General features: G+C 43.1%; 1 protein-coding gene across 1 annotated transcript in view; it reads left to right on the top strand.

The window, feature by feature from the left end:
* Positions 1–2,031: 2,031 nt before the first annotated feature.
* Positions 2,032–15,908, top strand: part of slc25a13 (solute carrier family 25 member 13) — an 86,506-nt gene continuing 72,629 nt past the window's right edge. Inside the window, exons 1-3 of the mRNA XM_079523350.1 lie at positions 2,032–2,147; positions 4,823–4,876; positions 5,024–5,166. Of these exons, the coding sequence (XP_079379476.1) occupies positions 2,136–2,147; positions 4,823–4,876; positions 5,024–5,166 (209 nt within the window). The 5' untranslated portion in view covers positions 2,032–2,135. The remainder of the gene's footprint in view (positions 2,148–4,822; positions 4,877–5,023; positions 5,167–15,908) is intronic.

Consider the following 15,908-nt stretch of genomic DNA (forward strand, 5'->3'; position numbering starts at 1 on the left):
ACCAACTCTACCATCATTTAGCTGGGGACCATCTGGAATACCCTCAGGGACCACTGGTGGTCCCCCGGACCACTGGTCGAGATTACTGCATTAGTCCATAAATTCACAGTACACCAAAAAAAGAATAGTGGAGGAAAAATATTCCGGGTGACCGATGTGACAAAGTATATTTCTGTGTAGCTGTCCAACCCTTTCAGTCCACTTAAGAAGAGGGAGAGGGGGGAAAAAGAGAGATACAAATGATTGACAGATGATAGCAATAAAAGTAAGAGCGAACTGGCCATTTGTAGCGTGGTGGTGGTGGGGCCATTTGAGAGGGGATTATTAACCTGTCAGCATTTCAAACTGAGACATATAAGCGTCTTCCTCCCGAAAACACATCCCCACGTCTCTGTTACTTTTATTAGAAAGCCTTAGAACCTTTTGACCCCCCAAGGGCTACCGTTATTGGCTGTTAACAAGGACTTGTTGGTCAGTGGGGAGAAACCCTAAGTGGCCAATTAATCATTTGTTTAGAGTTAGGGTCTATTTTGGGAGCTCTGTGTTTAAAGGGGGGATAAAAATAGGACGCTGTGGCTCGAGACGGCCGGTCGTCACTCATCGCTCACGTTTGTCAGGACACGTGGGCCCTTGGGGATGTGGACAGGAGACCCCTCCGGCCATGGAAGTTCAAAGGTCGCACGGTTTATCCTTATTATTACCACACACTTACTCTTGGGAGGTGGGTCCGTCTATTCCTGAAATAGAGTTTTAGTGTTTGATCCTAAGTCATATCAAACAAGAAAAAACTAAACACATTTCAGCAAAAAAATTGCAGGACATTTCATTTCCCTGAGCCTAAGAAGCAATGCATATGTCAGAGGCAGCTAGATGTTAGCAGTTTGCATGCCTCAAATCATTTTTTTGCAGCTCATGAATAATACAGAAAGCAAGAAAGTAAATACCGGCTCATCTTTTTCTACGGTAAATGCCACAAATAAGTGAGTTGTTTAGTGTTGGAGAGTGACAGCACTGTAAAATAAAATGTCATGGGAACAAATTATTAATCATGTTAAATATTGTCATGACAGGCTGGAAATACAGGTTCGGGGATTGCACAAGCTGATAAAACATTACTTACAGCCATTTTTCCAATAAGCCAAGGACCATTTTGCCGTCAATATTTGCAGGATGTGGAATATGCCCTGCCGAAGGCCATTTTGCGAGGAGCAGAGAGCCTGCTGGGAAAAATACAGTGGGTTCACGCTGGGTCTCCGGGAAGCTGAAAAGCCACCGGCAAAAAAGCTATGAATTATTTTGAGTGCAAAATGCATTTTCTTTGAAGACCGTCGGGCCATTAGAGCCCTTTTGCTCCCTTTTAAATTGTTTTTATGCTGTGAGTAATGTTAACCTTTGCTTTTGTAGTCATGAAATTCTCTCTCCCAGCTTTTTGACACACACCCTGGAACAATGCACAGATAGGTTGGAAAGGCTGGGAATAAGCTATATATAGGAACCATTTACTGCGAGGAAGAGGAGGTGTGAGGAAGGAACCATACAGTCTATAAGACTCTAATATTCCACAGTAAGATGCTTGCTTGGAAAAGAAGAGGTTTTCAAATTTGAAAATGAGTCCTTTGCGATGAGTAGGCCATAATTTCTTCAGACAGACCTGGAGATAAATTGCATATAAGGGAGCTACAGTGTGGAAGACTACTTTATGTTTTTCCATGTAGCAGAACATTAAGGTCATAGGACATCAAAAAACATACTACCTTATAATCTATTTGTTTAGGAAAACAAACGCGCGCGCACGCACACACACGAGCACGCACACGCACACGCACACGCACACGCACACGCACACACACACACACACACACACACACACACACACACACACACACACACACACACACACACACGGATCATCAATCAATCCATCGATCCATCAATGTGTCACTGTTCTATATATCCTGACCTATCCCCATGCACGTGCTGCTGCTCGCCCCGCCCCTCCTCTCTCTCGCCCCCCCATCGCACCACGTGGCCGTTGATCCTCTCTCATCCGGCGCATGATCACCATGGGAACGTTCGTCACGCACAAGGAAGTGTATGCGGGGAGCAACTAACTGACAGTAAGCTGGCTATATAGAATGGCAGCAAAGGTAAGCTGACTTTTTCTTTCTGGAGGATTTCAGGTTTGTTTGAGAGTGAACGCATTGAATAAAACGATGCAGGTTGTCACATCTCCGCGGCCGGGGACACGTCACTGGGACGGGGGATGTTGTCAAAAAGCACTTTAGAATGACATTGTGCAAATGATGATTGAAGCGGCTTGCTAACTAGTCGTTAGCTTTGCTAAGAGGATGTGTTGGACTTGGAGGTTAACACCGGGGCCACACGTCCCAGCAATGACATTGGGACTGTCTTATACACACTATGTAGCCAACTGGCTAATGTTATACCAAAGTGCATGTATCTGCACTTCTGCAGTGATGTTATACTTTGTTTAGCCACCATAGATTTTAAAGCTTTCAAGCAGGTTACTTCACATTTACACTATTGCTCAGCATGTTTGCTATAATAAAAAGCAATCAATGATAACCTTGCTTAGCATCATGCTACACCTTGGTGCGACATCAGAAAGAAGCATGCATGCACGCAACCACCTGCAGCAGGTGCATGAGGGAGTTAATTATTTGGTCCCCTGGTTTGACTATAGTTTAAGATGCCAATACAGCAGTGGTTTTCAACCTGTGGTCCGGGGGCCCACCAGCGATCCTTGAGGGGGTTCCATGTCGTCCCCAAATAAATGATGGAGAGTTGGTAACCAAACTTACCTGATAGATCTTGAACTCTTGAGTGTAAAATTACCTTTTTTACGGGACCATTTGGTTTCATTTTACTCTCACAAGAGTTTAATTATTGTTAAACATCTGCATTACTTAAAGTTACAAGAAGTCTACACAGAATTAGAGAATGTAGAAGAAACATTTGCCTGTTGTCTCTCCTATGGTATACCAACATAAAAATACAATGCCGAATAAATAATGGAGCTGGCCGCCTTGATATGAAAAGGGTTGAAAACGACTGCAATACAGCATTGCACACGTATCATCTTATATGAGTCTTGTATGAGGGTGCATGGTGGGGAGGCCAGTTTAGTTTTTCAAAAGCAAAAATTTCATATCAAATCATTAGTTATCAGGTGTGTCTAATCTGCAGCATTTATATTGATCGATAGATTGATTGATAGACCTTGATTGTACTGCAGCGTACCGTTGCCAAGTCATAGCAGATTGAACTTTGTCACATCACACGATTACAAATGTCCTACAAGCTAAACTCCCAACATTTGCAACATCTTCTGTGTTAAATGCTAATGTCCGCTCCTTTGCTGCATTTGTCACTGTATATTTGCATATACAGTGAAACGCGGTATCTGCATTTAACCCATATCAAGAGCAGTCAGTGGAGCAGTTACCCATTTAGACCTATAAGACTAGATTCTAAAAATGTCTTCTAAATCATGACAGTTTTCTGAAAAACCTATGTTTCTCTGCCAGTGGTGCAGAATGGGTTAAGGCCTATTTCTCTACACTCCAGTTTTAGGTGATAAGGTGACCACCTTATCACCTAAGGTGGTTAGTAAAAACAAGAGAGATTTTGTTGGGGTGAGCGGCCGGTGAGTCGCTTATCACTGCGGCGTGACGTCATGTTGTAGTTTTTGGTGTTCACCTTCACCTTATCACCTAAAACTGGTCAGTGTTAGGCCTTTAGGGGTTAAAGTGTCTTTCCGCTCCCGGGGAACCCTTTGTTTCCCAGGCCAACGCTGTACCCACTCAGCTATGGCAAAGTGGTGTGGAACAGTCCAAGAGCAAGCCACTGAACCCCTCCCTAACTGTCTACCCACTCAGCTGGCAGAGTGGTATGGACGCTCTACCCACTCAGCTATGGCAGAGTGGTGTGGAACAGTCCAAGAGCGCTCTACCCACTCAGCTATGGTAGAGTGGTGTGGACCGGTCCAAGAGCGCTCTACCCACTCAGCTATGGTAGAGTGGTGTGGACCGGTCCAAGAGCCAGCCACTGAACCCCTCCCTAACTGTGCGATGAGCAGCGTTGCCGTGCCTTGCATGGTTTGCTCTGCCTCTGCCATTGGTGTGTGAATGTGTGTGTATGCATTTATAGGGATGGAGCTCAAAACCCCGATACCCGAAAAAAAGCCCTGATAATAAGCTTATTGAGTACCCGGTATCAATAAGCTTTGCACTTATCAAGCGCATTATCGAGCATAGCGACCCATGATGTCATCTTTAAACAATCAAGACAAGAGGCGATCAAGAAATACATCTAATCACCCATGCTGGCACAAACATGTCTGTCTAAAAGTGTAGTTTTTTGGTTAAATAAATAGAGGTGAAGAGGTGAAGATACATGGAGATGTTATCATTATTACAAGCACTATTCATATAAAACCATTTAACACTTATTGCACAAATGAATGGTTGTTTTAATGTTAGGCAAAAATATTTGTAACTTTTGTCATCTTCATTACATTTTAGATAGTGGTCAGCCACAAACTCACAGTCGCAACTGGCGATACTGGTTCTGTTCAGAATTTATTGTCTTTCCACAAAATAATAGAAAATGCTCGACAGTGGGCTCGAAAAGAACCCGGCTCGATAAGCCTGATCGATAAGGTGCTCGTTATCAATAAAAATTAACGAGCTCCACTCCTAGTACTGTATGCATGGGTGAAAGTGAAGTAACACTGCAAAGCGCTCAGAAAGACTAGAAAGGCGCTTTATAAACGCAGTACTTTTACCATTTACTTTTACAGGTAGTTCTGCCAAAGAGGGCTGACCCAACTGAGCTCAAATCCATTTTTGAAAAGGTGGGATTGTCATTTTTGTCACAAACCAAACACCATGATAATGTTTTTCTTGCCACAATCTTTTGTTACCACATGATTCAGCTATATTGACAAACGCTTCCAACATGGTGTCTGTAAAATCAGCATGGGTTTTCTTCACCTTTGCAGTACGCTAGCGTCAAGAAGAACGATGAGTGCTTCATGTCACCAGAAGACTTTGTGGCACGCTTCATCCACGCTCACACGGACCTCAAACTATCTGACGATGGCACCGCTCTGCTCGCTGGGGTGGTGGACCAGAAGAAAGACGGGTAGGTTGCACTGTTGATTTTGTCGACTACCTACTTTCACTGATGAAAACTACATCAAGACGAAATACAAACTAAGCCATGATGACAAACTATGACTAAATATACCGACAATTTCGTCAATGGATAAAAACTAGACTAAAATGTTATCGAGGGACTAGTGAACAAGAGATCATTTTGTGCTTGGTTGCGCTTGTGTTGTTGCACTCTGAAAATAGCCGATCTCGGCACGTTGTGCGCTTGTAGATCGGCTTTCAGCATGCAACCTAGTGTAAAACCTGCAATAGAGGGTACGTATGTGCAATGTGCAATGTGCATGCATAGAGTGAATGGCAAATCGAGTGGCAAAGTGAGTTTAACGTTGTTTAATGCAATCGGATGCATTACTTTTCTGTTTGGATGTATGGGCTGTCAAGGCCAGAAAGTCGTTTTTTGCCACTCAGTAGGCGTTCCCGCACAACTTCTGGGTATGATGATGATGTCATGCGCATACCCTCTAGAGTTTATTACAACACCATCAAGGCCCGCAGACAAAACTAATCAATTAAGTAGACTAAAATTGTATGATATTTAGTCGACTAAAACTAGACTAACACTAAAACATTTAAAATGTGACTAAAATTAAAGTTTTATTCCAAAGATTATGACTAAACTGTTAATTAAACTCGGAGGGTACAAATTAAACCAAATGGTCAATTTAGTTGAAGTGTAAATTAAAGGTAGTGATATTATTTTGTTAAAAGGTTAAGCCACTATATTATTATTCGTTTTTTGGGCTTTGTATGCCTTTTATTGATAGGTAACAGTAGTCAGACCGGAAAGGGGGAGTGACACGTGGCAAAGGCCGTCGGGCTCGGGAGTCGAACCCTTGGCACGCCTTCAGGCTAGGTTGAGCCAGAGCCATATAATAGAAGAGTTGCGTTATTGAGGGGGCACAGAACAGCCCGGTCACGTGATCCCGGAAGTGCTCGGGCGCACAGCTGCGCTCTCATGGAGAGCCTGATTAGGGACCCCGGGCTGTCCCTAATCAGGCTCTCCGTCTTTTTAGCAAATCTAGAACTTCCTGTTTGAGAGCTAGCAAATTTAAGACATCCGGTTGCTTTCAGAATAAAAGCGTAGTAAATTAAATAATTATTACATTACATTATTAGTATTATTATTACATTACAGTTATGGTGAAGACACACATTATGTTTCTGTGTAAAAATAAGTAATTAAATAACGTAAAAAAGTTGTAAACTGTATGCCTTTTTCTTTCCATTGAAAGTGTACACTGTTATATTAGCAATGATTAATTAAAAGGTATTTAAATTTGCTAGCTCTCAAACAGGAAGTTCTAGATTTGCCAAAAAGACGGAGCCATGTGGATCCATGCAATCTGTCAACATCCGGCGCAGGATCTGTCCCTAATCGGCGTCCCCAGTAGCGCTAGATGCCGCCATTACGCAGGCCCCATGAAGTCAACGGAGTTTGCAGAACTCTGTCTTTTCTAAGGCTCTGGGTTGAGCTAACCGTATGGGCCTAAGCCACTATATTCTGATAGTACTCATTGCTATAGAGCAGTGGTTTTCAACCCTTTTCATATCAAGGTCCATTATTATTATATTATTCTCCACGCGAGCCACGGACCACCATTTGATGAGATTTAGCCTCTGACCCAAAACGTTGAATAATATATGTTGTCGTTGGATAAGATTTTGTCCACAATTCCATGCTGTATTGATGTACTAGCAGAGACAACAGGCAAATGTTGATCAAAATATCAATTCTTCTACATGTTCTAATTGTGTAGACTTCTTCTAAATTAAGTAATGCAGATGTTTAACAATAATGTACCGGTAACTCTCGATATGAAAATTTTCAGGTAGGTGACGAAATTTCTGCCAATCAGGAGAGAGTAGCCATTTGTCAGCTAAATTTTTTTAGTCTTCAGGCATTTCTAATAGATTGTACTGTGGAAATGTTGCCTTACCGAAAACAGAAATCACATGTATTTCACGTTTACGTTTTAAAATATAGCAAATATAGCATTGCAAAAAAAAAAATATATATATATATTTCGGAACTGGAAAGTTTTTCCATTTATTTAAGTTCATTGGGCCATTTGAAACATGACATTCATGGACCATTATTTTGTGTCTATTTTCTGTATGAGGAATTAGTTAAGAAGGGATAGAGTAGATAGCAAGGAGATAAAGTGAGACGTAAGCTGGATTTGAAACCATTATAGGTTTTCATGCGGTTCAAATCCTAATGGGCTGAACCACCAGGATACCCCAAAGATTAGAAAAGATCTAGTGAATTTGAATATCCATCTAGCCAGCTGTCAAAGTAACATCCTGAGTGTTAATCTATCTCTGAGTGAACCACATAAACCTGTGTATCAAAAAGCTAAATTGATCTACAAGCTCACATTACTTCTTGTTGTGAGTGACACGTGAGCTTGTAGTTGTGCTATTTTATTTTATTTTGCTGAATGCTCGCCTATTACGACATTCCCAGAAAAGGGATATCACTCACGGGATTTATACACGTTGCTGACTTCATCACAAAAGCTACATAAGTACATATTATGCGTCCCTTTGATCATGCATGGCCATCTTTCTAGTATTATTTAGCATTTTTATAAATACATTATTTTAGATGTGTTTCATATGAATTATTGTGCAAAGAAACATCAAGCCATCCACCAAAGGCCTCTTTTTCAAGTGTTTCCCCCCCCCCCCACTCTTCTTTGTCGACTCACCCCTAATTTCACACTTCCCCCTCCCACTCAAACCCCCATCACCCTGTTTTTTTTTTTTTTTTACATTAATATGTATGTTTTTAATGATATGTAATGATGGGTAATACATTGTAAGGGTAAGCCAAAAAAAAGAAAAAAGAAAGGAAAGAACAACATATTGCTATGGAAACCACCTGGGCTCCTGCAAAGAGCAAAGTGCACATGGCTGCAGAGTTTCATATTTACGTCTGCTTTAAGTAGAACGTGGGGTGTGCGCTGTTGTGAGGCACAGACACACACATAGAGACACACACAGACGCGCGCGCGCACATGCACTGTAATTGCCCATGCTATTCAGCAGCACTCCCATGCATTGTGTGGCTCTGGAGCGGGATAAATGGCGACTGTGGCATGGGTGTTATTAAGGGGGTAAATCTATTAGGAACCCATTGCTCAAACTCTGTATCTAAAGCTCATTTTGGCTCTGTGCAGGGGATTTGAAATTACATCGGGTACCAAATGAAGAAAAAAATAAAATCGTGTCTCTCTCTCTTACTGATAATGTTTTTTCTTTTCTTTTTTTAATAATACAATAAAGAGCAAGTTTTGATTTCGTCCCTGTTTGTTTGCGGTTGACATGACCGTAAAGGGCCTTGTTACATCTACTCTTGCTAAAATGGGTTTTCTTTTTGTTGTTCTAAAATCTGAATAATTAGGTTAGACAATGCGACTGGGTGATTACAGACCGGCGTATATATATGAACGGGAACAAAGAAAAACAATAGATATGCAGGCGCAGGGATGTCAGCATCAGCCCCTTAACCCATTCAGAGCGGGAACCCCTTTTGGTGTTTCAAGCATTATGTTATACTTTAGCTATTGAAAAATAGCAGATCTACAAGCTCATAGCGCGGCGCTACCAGCTTGTAGGTCTGCTATTTTTGAAAATCACACCCGTGTGAAGTGAGTGGTGCAACTCTGTGTGGGGTCCCCGGAAGTTCCAGACCCACAGGACCACGGCCAGGGTGCCGGCCTGGTTCCGGCAAGCCGCCCCATGTCCGAAACGGTAGAGAAATGACAGTTACCGTGTGGGGATCCCTCTACTACTGGCACACCCGAAATCATCAGTATATACACTTAATGTGTGTGTTTGTGTGTTAGGTTGCGCACAGGTGGTGAAAAACAACCATGCTATTTTCGTGCTCATACCCAACCAGGCAGGCACCCAGGCTGGCAGCCATGAGCCAGCCACACACATAGCTCCGTAAGGGAGTGGTTGCACCACTCAAAAATCGTGAAAATGCGGCGCAAGTCTTCTTTCAGAGCGAACGTTTTTTAACTCAAATCTTTGCTTCTGGGGGGGTCCCTGGAACAATATATTTTCAGATGGGGTGGGCGGCCAATTACATATAGTTCCTGGGGTCCTTGACATGAAATTGAGCACCACTGATATAGAAACATAGGTATTTCAGAAAACTGTCAGGATTTCGACGTCAGGTCTAAATGGGTTAATGCAAGCCGAACAACACATGCATTGTTTTTCAAGCACCATGCCGTGAAAAGAAACACGAGCAAGAAAAACAAACCACTTTAGCCGCTGTATTTTGATTTTGCTCACAGCTCACATGCAAATAAGTCGTAAACAATAAACTTTGGGTGGGTATATATGCGCATGTTCTTTTTTTCTTTTCTAAAGCTAATGTGTCTGTCTGCTGCTCAGTTTTGCACAGGTATAGGACAAGACTCTCATTTCAGCAAGATGAGTCGGGTGTAATGGAGTTCGGAGGGGGTCGGATTGGTGTGTGTGTGTGTGTGTGTGTGTGTGTGTGTGTGTGTGTGTGTGTGTGTGTGTGTGTGTGTGTGTGTGTGTGTGTGTGTGTGTGTGTGTGTGTGTGTGTGTGTGTGTGTGTGTGTGTGTGTGTGTGTGTGTGTGTGTGTGTGTGTGTGTGTGTGTGTGTGTGTGTGTGTGTGGCGAGCATACAAATAAGCTAAACCGTATCCAGGTCTGGTGAGTCGCGGGCGTGTGCACGAAACAAGCACTCGCGCAACATATTCACGCTCACGTGAATACGCTTGCGTTGTTGCTCCGCGCAAAAACGCAGGTCTCATTGAAAATGAACTATAGGCGCGTTATATCGCTTCACGTTTGAAAGGCCCTTGCTGCATTTCTTTCCCTGCCTCCTCCTTGGCGGTGACTGTGTAAAAAAACCATCTGGTGTGGTGGTATATATAGTGACAGCCATAACGATCTGTTCTGTAGAAATCACTGTAGAGCAGTGGTTGTCAACCTCTTTCATATTAGACCATTATGTTTTCAGCATTTGAGCCACGGACCACCATTTGATGACATTTAGCCTCTCAGACCCAAAACTAAAGAACTTTGTTATCATTGGATAAGAATGTGTGTGGTGCCATAGGAGAGATAACAGGCAAAACGTTATTCTTCTACATTCTCTAATATAGACCTCTTGTAAATTAAGTTTTGCAGCTGTTTAACAATAATTTAACTCTTGAGAGCGTGAAATGAAACTGGGTCCATTTGGTTTCATTTCACGCTCTCAAGAGTTAAAGATCTATACGGGTCCATTTGGTTAACAACTCTCTGTCATTTAGCTGGGGACCACCTGGAACCCCCTCAAGGACCACTGGTGGTCCCCGGACCATTGGTTGAGAACCATTGCTGTACAACACCCTCTCCACCCCCCTTCTACTCAAGCGGAGGTGGTGGTGGGCAGTGGTGGAAAAAGTACTCAATTGTTTTACTAAAGTAAAAGTATCAATACTGCAATGTAGAACTACTCCGTTACAAGTAAAAGTGCTGTATTCAAAATGTACTCAAGTAAAAGTACAAAAGTATCGGCATCAAAATGCACTTAAAGTACTAAAAGTAAAAGTACTCATATTGCAGAATGTCCCATTTCACAAGTTCAAAATGTGTACAAAATCTTTTGGAAATATAAGATCAACAAGCTCACAATGTGTCGCATGGCGACACATTGTGAGCTTGTAGATCGGCTATTTTCAAATGGCCGGAATGTATATGGTTGAAGTGGTTAATGTATGTTTTCAAATCAAAATGAAAATCTCCAAAGTAAGTAGTAACTAAAGTTTTCAAATAATTGTAGTGGAGTAAAAGTACAATATTTTGGCTAAGAAATGTAGTGGAGTAGAAGTAAAAGTATTGGAAATTGGAAATACTCAAGTAAAGTACAAAATACCTCAAGAGTACAGTACTAGTGGGAGTACTAGTGGAAGAGGGCGTTGTTGTGTCTGTGTCTGGGGCACTATAGAGTTGTTGGGGCGCGTTTGCTGACTACCAAGAAGAATTAGATGGTCGATGCTTCGATCCTTGACTCATCTTCCATCTCTTTCACACTGTCCTCTCCTATTGTTTTGTTGCATTCGCTCTGGTCTCTCCTATTCTGTCTTTCCGTCTGACTTTCTTTCCCCAGTTCTGTTTCTCTCTCTCTCTCTCTCTCACCCCCCCTAACCTGGAATACAGAGCTCCCTCTTGTTTCTCTTTTCAAATCACCCACACAGGTCCTCTCCTCCATCTCTCCCACCCTGTTGGAGTGTGAAAAATACCCAGGCACTGCATATAGACTCTTGAAAAGCACGAAAAAAAACTTTTAAGACAGCATGCTGGGAAAATTGCAGTCAGCGGGCTGCCATGGTGTATTGTGTGGACCGAAACTGGTGGGTGTTCACCACCCTCTAAACAACGATAGAGCAGATATACCGCGGTCCTGTGCATGTGGATGTGCATGCACGGCTGTGCGTTTAGTGTGTGCAGTGCACCTGAGCTTGGGGCCAGGAGAGTGGATGGCTCGAGTCGTCGGCAACAACAACGGCTATAGGATGCCAGAGAGACGAGGGCTTATTGACGTCGCTCAACCAACCCCCCCCCCCCCCCTCCTCCCTTTACCATTAAGCTAGCAGAGCTGTAGGCCCGCCGCCTCGCCCTAAACCAACACCATGCACTTACGCTGCTGGTAAACAACACTTCCAGACCCCCCAACTCTCTTGTGTTTCTGAAGGAGCCTATATATATATATATATATATATATATATATATATATATATATCTCCTGCAGGGGCATGACAGAGACAGGATGAAGAAGAACAAAGCTGTCAGGAAAAAAACAAGGTGTCAAAACCAGACTGTAGTCGGCACTAGAACAATGGAAATCTTTCAGGCCTTCGTTTTCAGAGTCGTACGCTCGACTCGAGGCGTACGCGGAAGTTTTGTGCGCGAGTGCCGGTCCATCCGAGTCTCACACGGTTCCATAGATAACCACAGGAATACGAGAATGACGCACGTCACGGGAGGCCGACGGTTGTAGTCAATTTAAAGACACAACAAATCCCAGGGAATGATGCATTAAGTATACTCTGCGGACTTGGGCTGCTGTATCGCTATCACATCAGCCCCGTTGTGTGCACAGTCCGACCGTTGCAGTCTGACTGTGTACACGTACTGTATAGACGAGAGGAAAGCCTGGAGACATGCCATAGCCAGTTGATGGTTGGGAGATGCCGTCTGTTGATTTGATTATTGCGTGTCTCGATGGGGTCGGCGCTACATACTAGTCGAGCGATGGCTTCCCCTCCCATCGTAATTGTTTTGTAGTCGTCATGGCGCTGCTAATCAACCATCATGAGCTTCATCCTTGGCTAGAGAGCTGAGTGGGCATGTGTGTGTGTGTGTGTGTGTGTGTGTGTGTACGGTGTATGCCAGTATGTGTTAACAGTGTGTACTGTATGTACAAATGCACATTACATACACAAATACAGTACTGTATTTGTGTATGTAATGTGCCCACGTGTATCTATTTCAGTGGTTTTCAACCCTGTTCATATCAAGGCCCATTATTTATTATTTACCTCTCAGACCCAAAACTTTTAATATTTAGTTGTCGTTGGATAAGATTTTGTCTACAATTCCATGCTGTATAGATGTTTGTACGATAGGAGAGATGACAGGCAAACGATACATTATTTAAAAAAAATCTACATTCTCTAATTGTGCAGACTTCTTGTAAATTAACTTAATGTAGCTGTTTAACAATAATGTAACTCTTGAGAGCCTAACATGAAACCAAATGGATCCGTAAGGGTCCATTTGGTTTCATTTTACACTCAAAAGAGTTAAAGATCTAATAAGGGTCCATTTGGTTACATCATTTAGCTGGGCTGGGGACCACCTGGAACCCCCTCAAGGACCACTGGTGGTCTCCGGACCACAGGTTGAAACCCACTGATCTATCTCATGTTTATGAGAGTACTATGAGCAGGTAGTAGGTACAAGTACTGTATATGCGTGTATATTTTACGGTAAGGCCTCCTGGATCTTGTCTGGTCTCGCGGTCTTAAGCCACGGCCCAATCGTCTTTGTGATCAACTCTATAGCCAGGTCTGACGTGCACCGACTAGCCTATAGCCACCAGCACAAACCTCTGTCTGTGAATCGTAGCGCCGTCTACTTCCCGTCACCAGTACGCGCTTCACAATGTAAGCACATTTGTCGACTCGGCTTCTCAAAGAACGTCCGTCCGCGTCTGATAGGAACGCTCATTGTTCAGTATAATGCTCAGATCACTGCTGATACTTGCTTTGTCCTTAACAGCTGATGCTTGGCGAAGTGCGGTGGTGTGCTTCTGTACCCCCTGCCACCCCCCCCCCCCTGTTCTTAAAACTGCCTGGCTAGTTAATACAGCAATTAGTCTCACGATTTAAATGTATTTTCTATTTTCGAGCGTCACGGGCAGAGAAATGTTATTCGCTCTGGATTTCTGTGTATGTCTGCTTTTTTCTGCTTTCTCTATCTCTCTCTCTCTCTCTCTCTCTCTCTCTCTCCCCCCCTCCCTCCAACACACACACATGTTTGTTCAGGTTCGTGCACACTTGAGATATTTACGCTCACAGATGTGAGCATGCACACGTACATCCATGAACAACCACACGTCCATGTCTCTCTCTCACTCTCTCTCACTCACACACACACACACACACACACACACACACACACACACACACACACACACACACACACACACACACACACACACACACACACACACACACACACACACACACACACACACTCTCTCACTCTCTCTCCTCTGAATTTCATCAGTAACATAATTAATTAGTGCGGCCAGCAAAAAATGTAATCATTGCTACACCCCCACCTCCATAAATTGAAATAGATTTAATAGGTAGATGCTCAGGGACTGCTCGTTAGCGCTGACCCCCCTCCTGTAATTATCCTATCCATTTGTGAAATTCATAATGGACTTGAGGGGACTCTGGCCAGATTTAGGACTAGATTGTGTCCTCACCATTCTCGCATTGGGGGTCCCAATGGGTTCATATACACCCACCCGTATATTCTTGTCATGTTGATTATGATACATGTTTATTCTTTTTGTTATTGATGAATAGAACACTAAGACTTGGGCAAAATAGGCGCACGCAAAACATACTATACGCCCAAACAGCTACTCTGGTACAGTGGTTTTAAACCCTTTTAATATCAAGGCCCATTATTTATTCTGTATCTGAGCCACAGATCACCATTTGATGACATTTAGCCTCGCAGAGTCGCAGACCCCAAACTAAGGGATATTTTGTTATCGTTGGATAAAGTTTTTCCACAATTCCATGCTGTATTGAATTATTGATGTTGGTACCATAGGATGGATAACAGGTAAATGTTGATCAAAATGTGTAGACTTAAATTAAGTAATGCAGATGTTTAACAATAATTTAACTCTCGAGAATGTAAAATGAAAGGGTCCATTTGGTTTCATTTTACACTCTCAAGAGTTAAAGGATCTATAAGGGTCCATTTGGTTACCAACTTTCCATCATGTAGCTGGGGGACCACCTGGAACCCCCTCAAGGACCACTGGTGGTCCCCACTAGACCACTGGTTGAAAACCACTGCTCTGGTAGGGTCTTTATTTACTAACGGTGTTGATGAGGTTAATTTCAGTGCATCTAGGCTACCGCTCAACGTCTTTCCTGTGCCTTGGCCCATTTAGACATTTCACTACGGTTCATATTGTATTAAGTTTATAATATTGAAGGATTTCCCTTAGTTGCTTTCCAGCTAACTCCCCTGCCTGTCCACTTTGTTTAAAATGGCACAGCGAAATATATATCATTATTCTTTTCACAGTCTGTGCCAGCTGCTGCCAGGGTAGACGGGCGGCATATGCTGAGCTTAAAAAAAAAAAAAAAAGCTCTTATTTTCATACAGTCATGGTGACTGAGTTTATGACATTAGAAGTGGAATAATACGCTACTGGGCTAAATGACTTGTTGAATTATTCTCACATCTGAACGATAACGCTGTTGCAAGTGTGCCAGTTTGCTACTGTGTGATAGAAACCATTGTCACATCATATTTTGGGTATTAACAAATTGTCTGCTTCTGACGGAATATTCCGTCATATAAAATCCTGGGTGGCTGGGTCTGTCCGAGCACGAAAATAGCATTTTAGCGTTTGTTCACCACCAAGTGTCACTGTTGGTGAACACACACACACCACACACCACACACACACACACACACACACACACACACACACACACACACACACACACACACACACACACAGGCCAGGGATGCGGGCTTGTACAGTACGTACAGCACAAGTACAGTACAGCACCTTGTTTCGCGCATGCGCACTGCCGTTCACTTCTTGTATACAGGCCCACTGAAAAGGCTCGTAACTCTAAATCTACGGAGCTCTCCATGGTGTTGACCAAACGCCGAAGTTCGGAGGTCTTGATCTTGTCCGGTGATCCCGGACAAGATCAATTTCTAGATTTCTAGAGCAAGGATGGCCTCTATTTAGCTCGCTAGCATTGACGCTAATATTTAGCATCTAAAATGTAATGCCAAAACGGACGTGCGTCACACTAAAACCAAGTAGGTCCGGGTCGGCAGTGAAGCGCCATCACTTTCGCCCACCAGGGGCAGTCAATGTGTCAGAACTGGTATCCGTTTAAT

This window comes from Electrona antarctica (genome assembly GCF_951216825.1).
Source record: "Electrona antarctica genome assembly, chromosome: 15".
NCBI classification, from domain to species: Eukaryota; Metazoa; Chordata; class Actinopteri; order Myctophiformes; family Myctophidae; genus Electrona; species Electrona antarctica.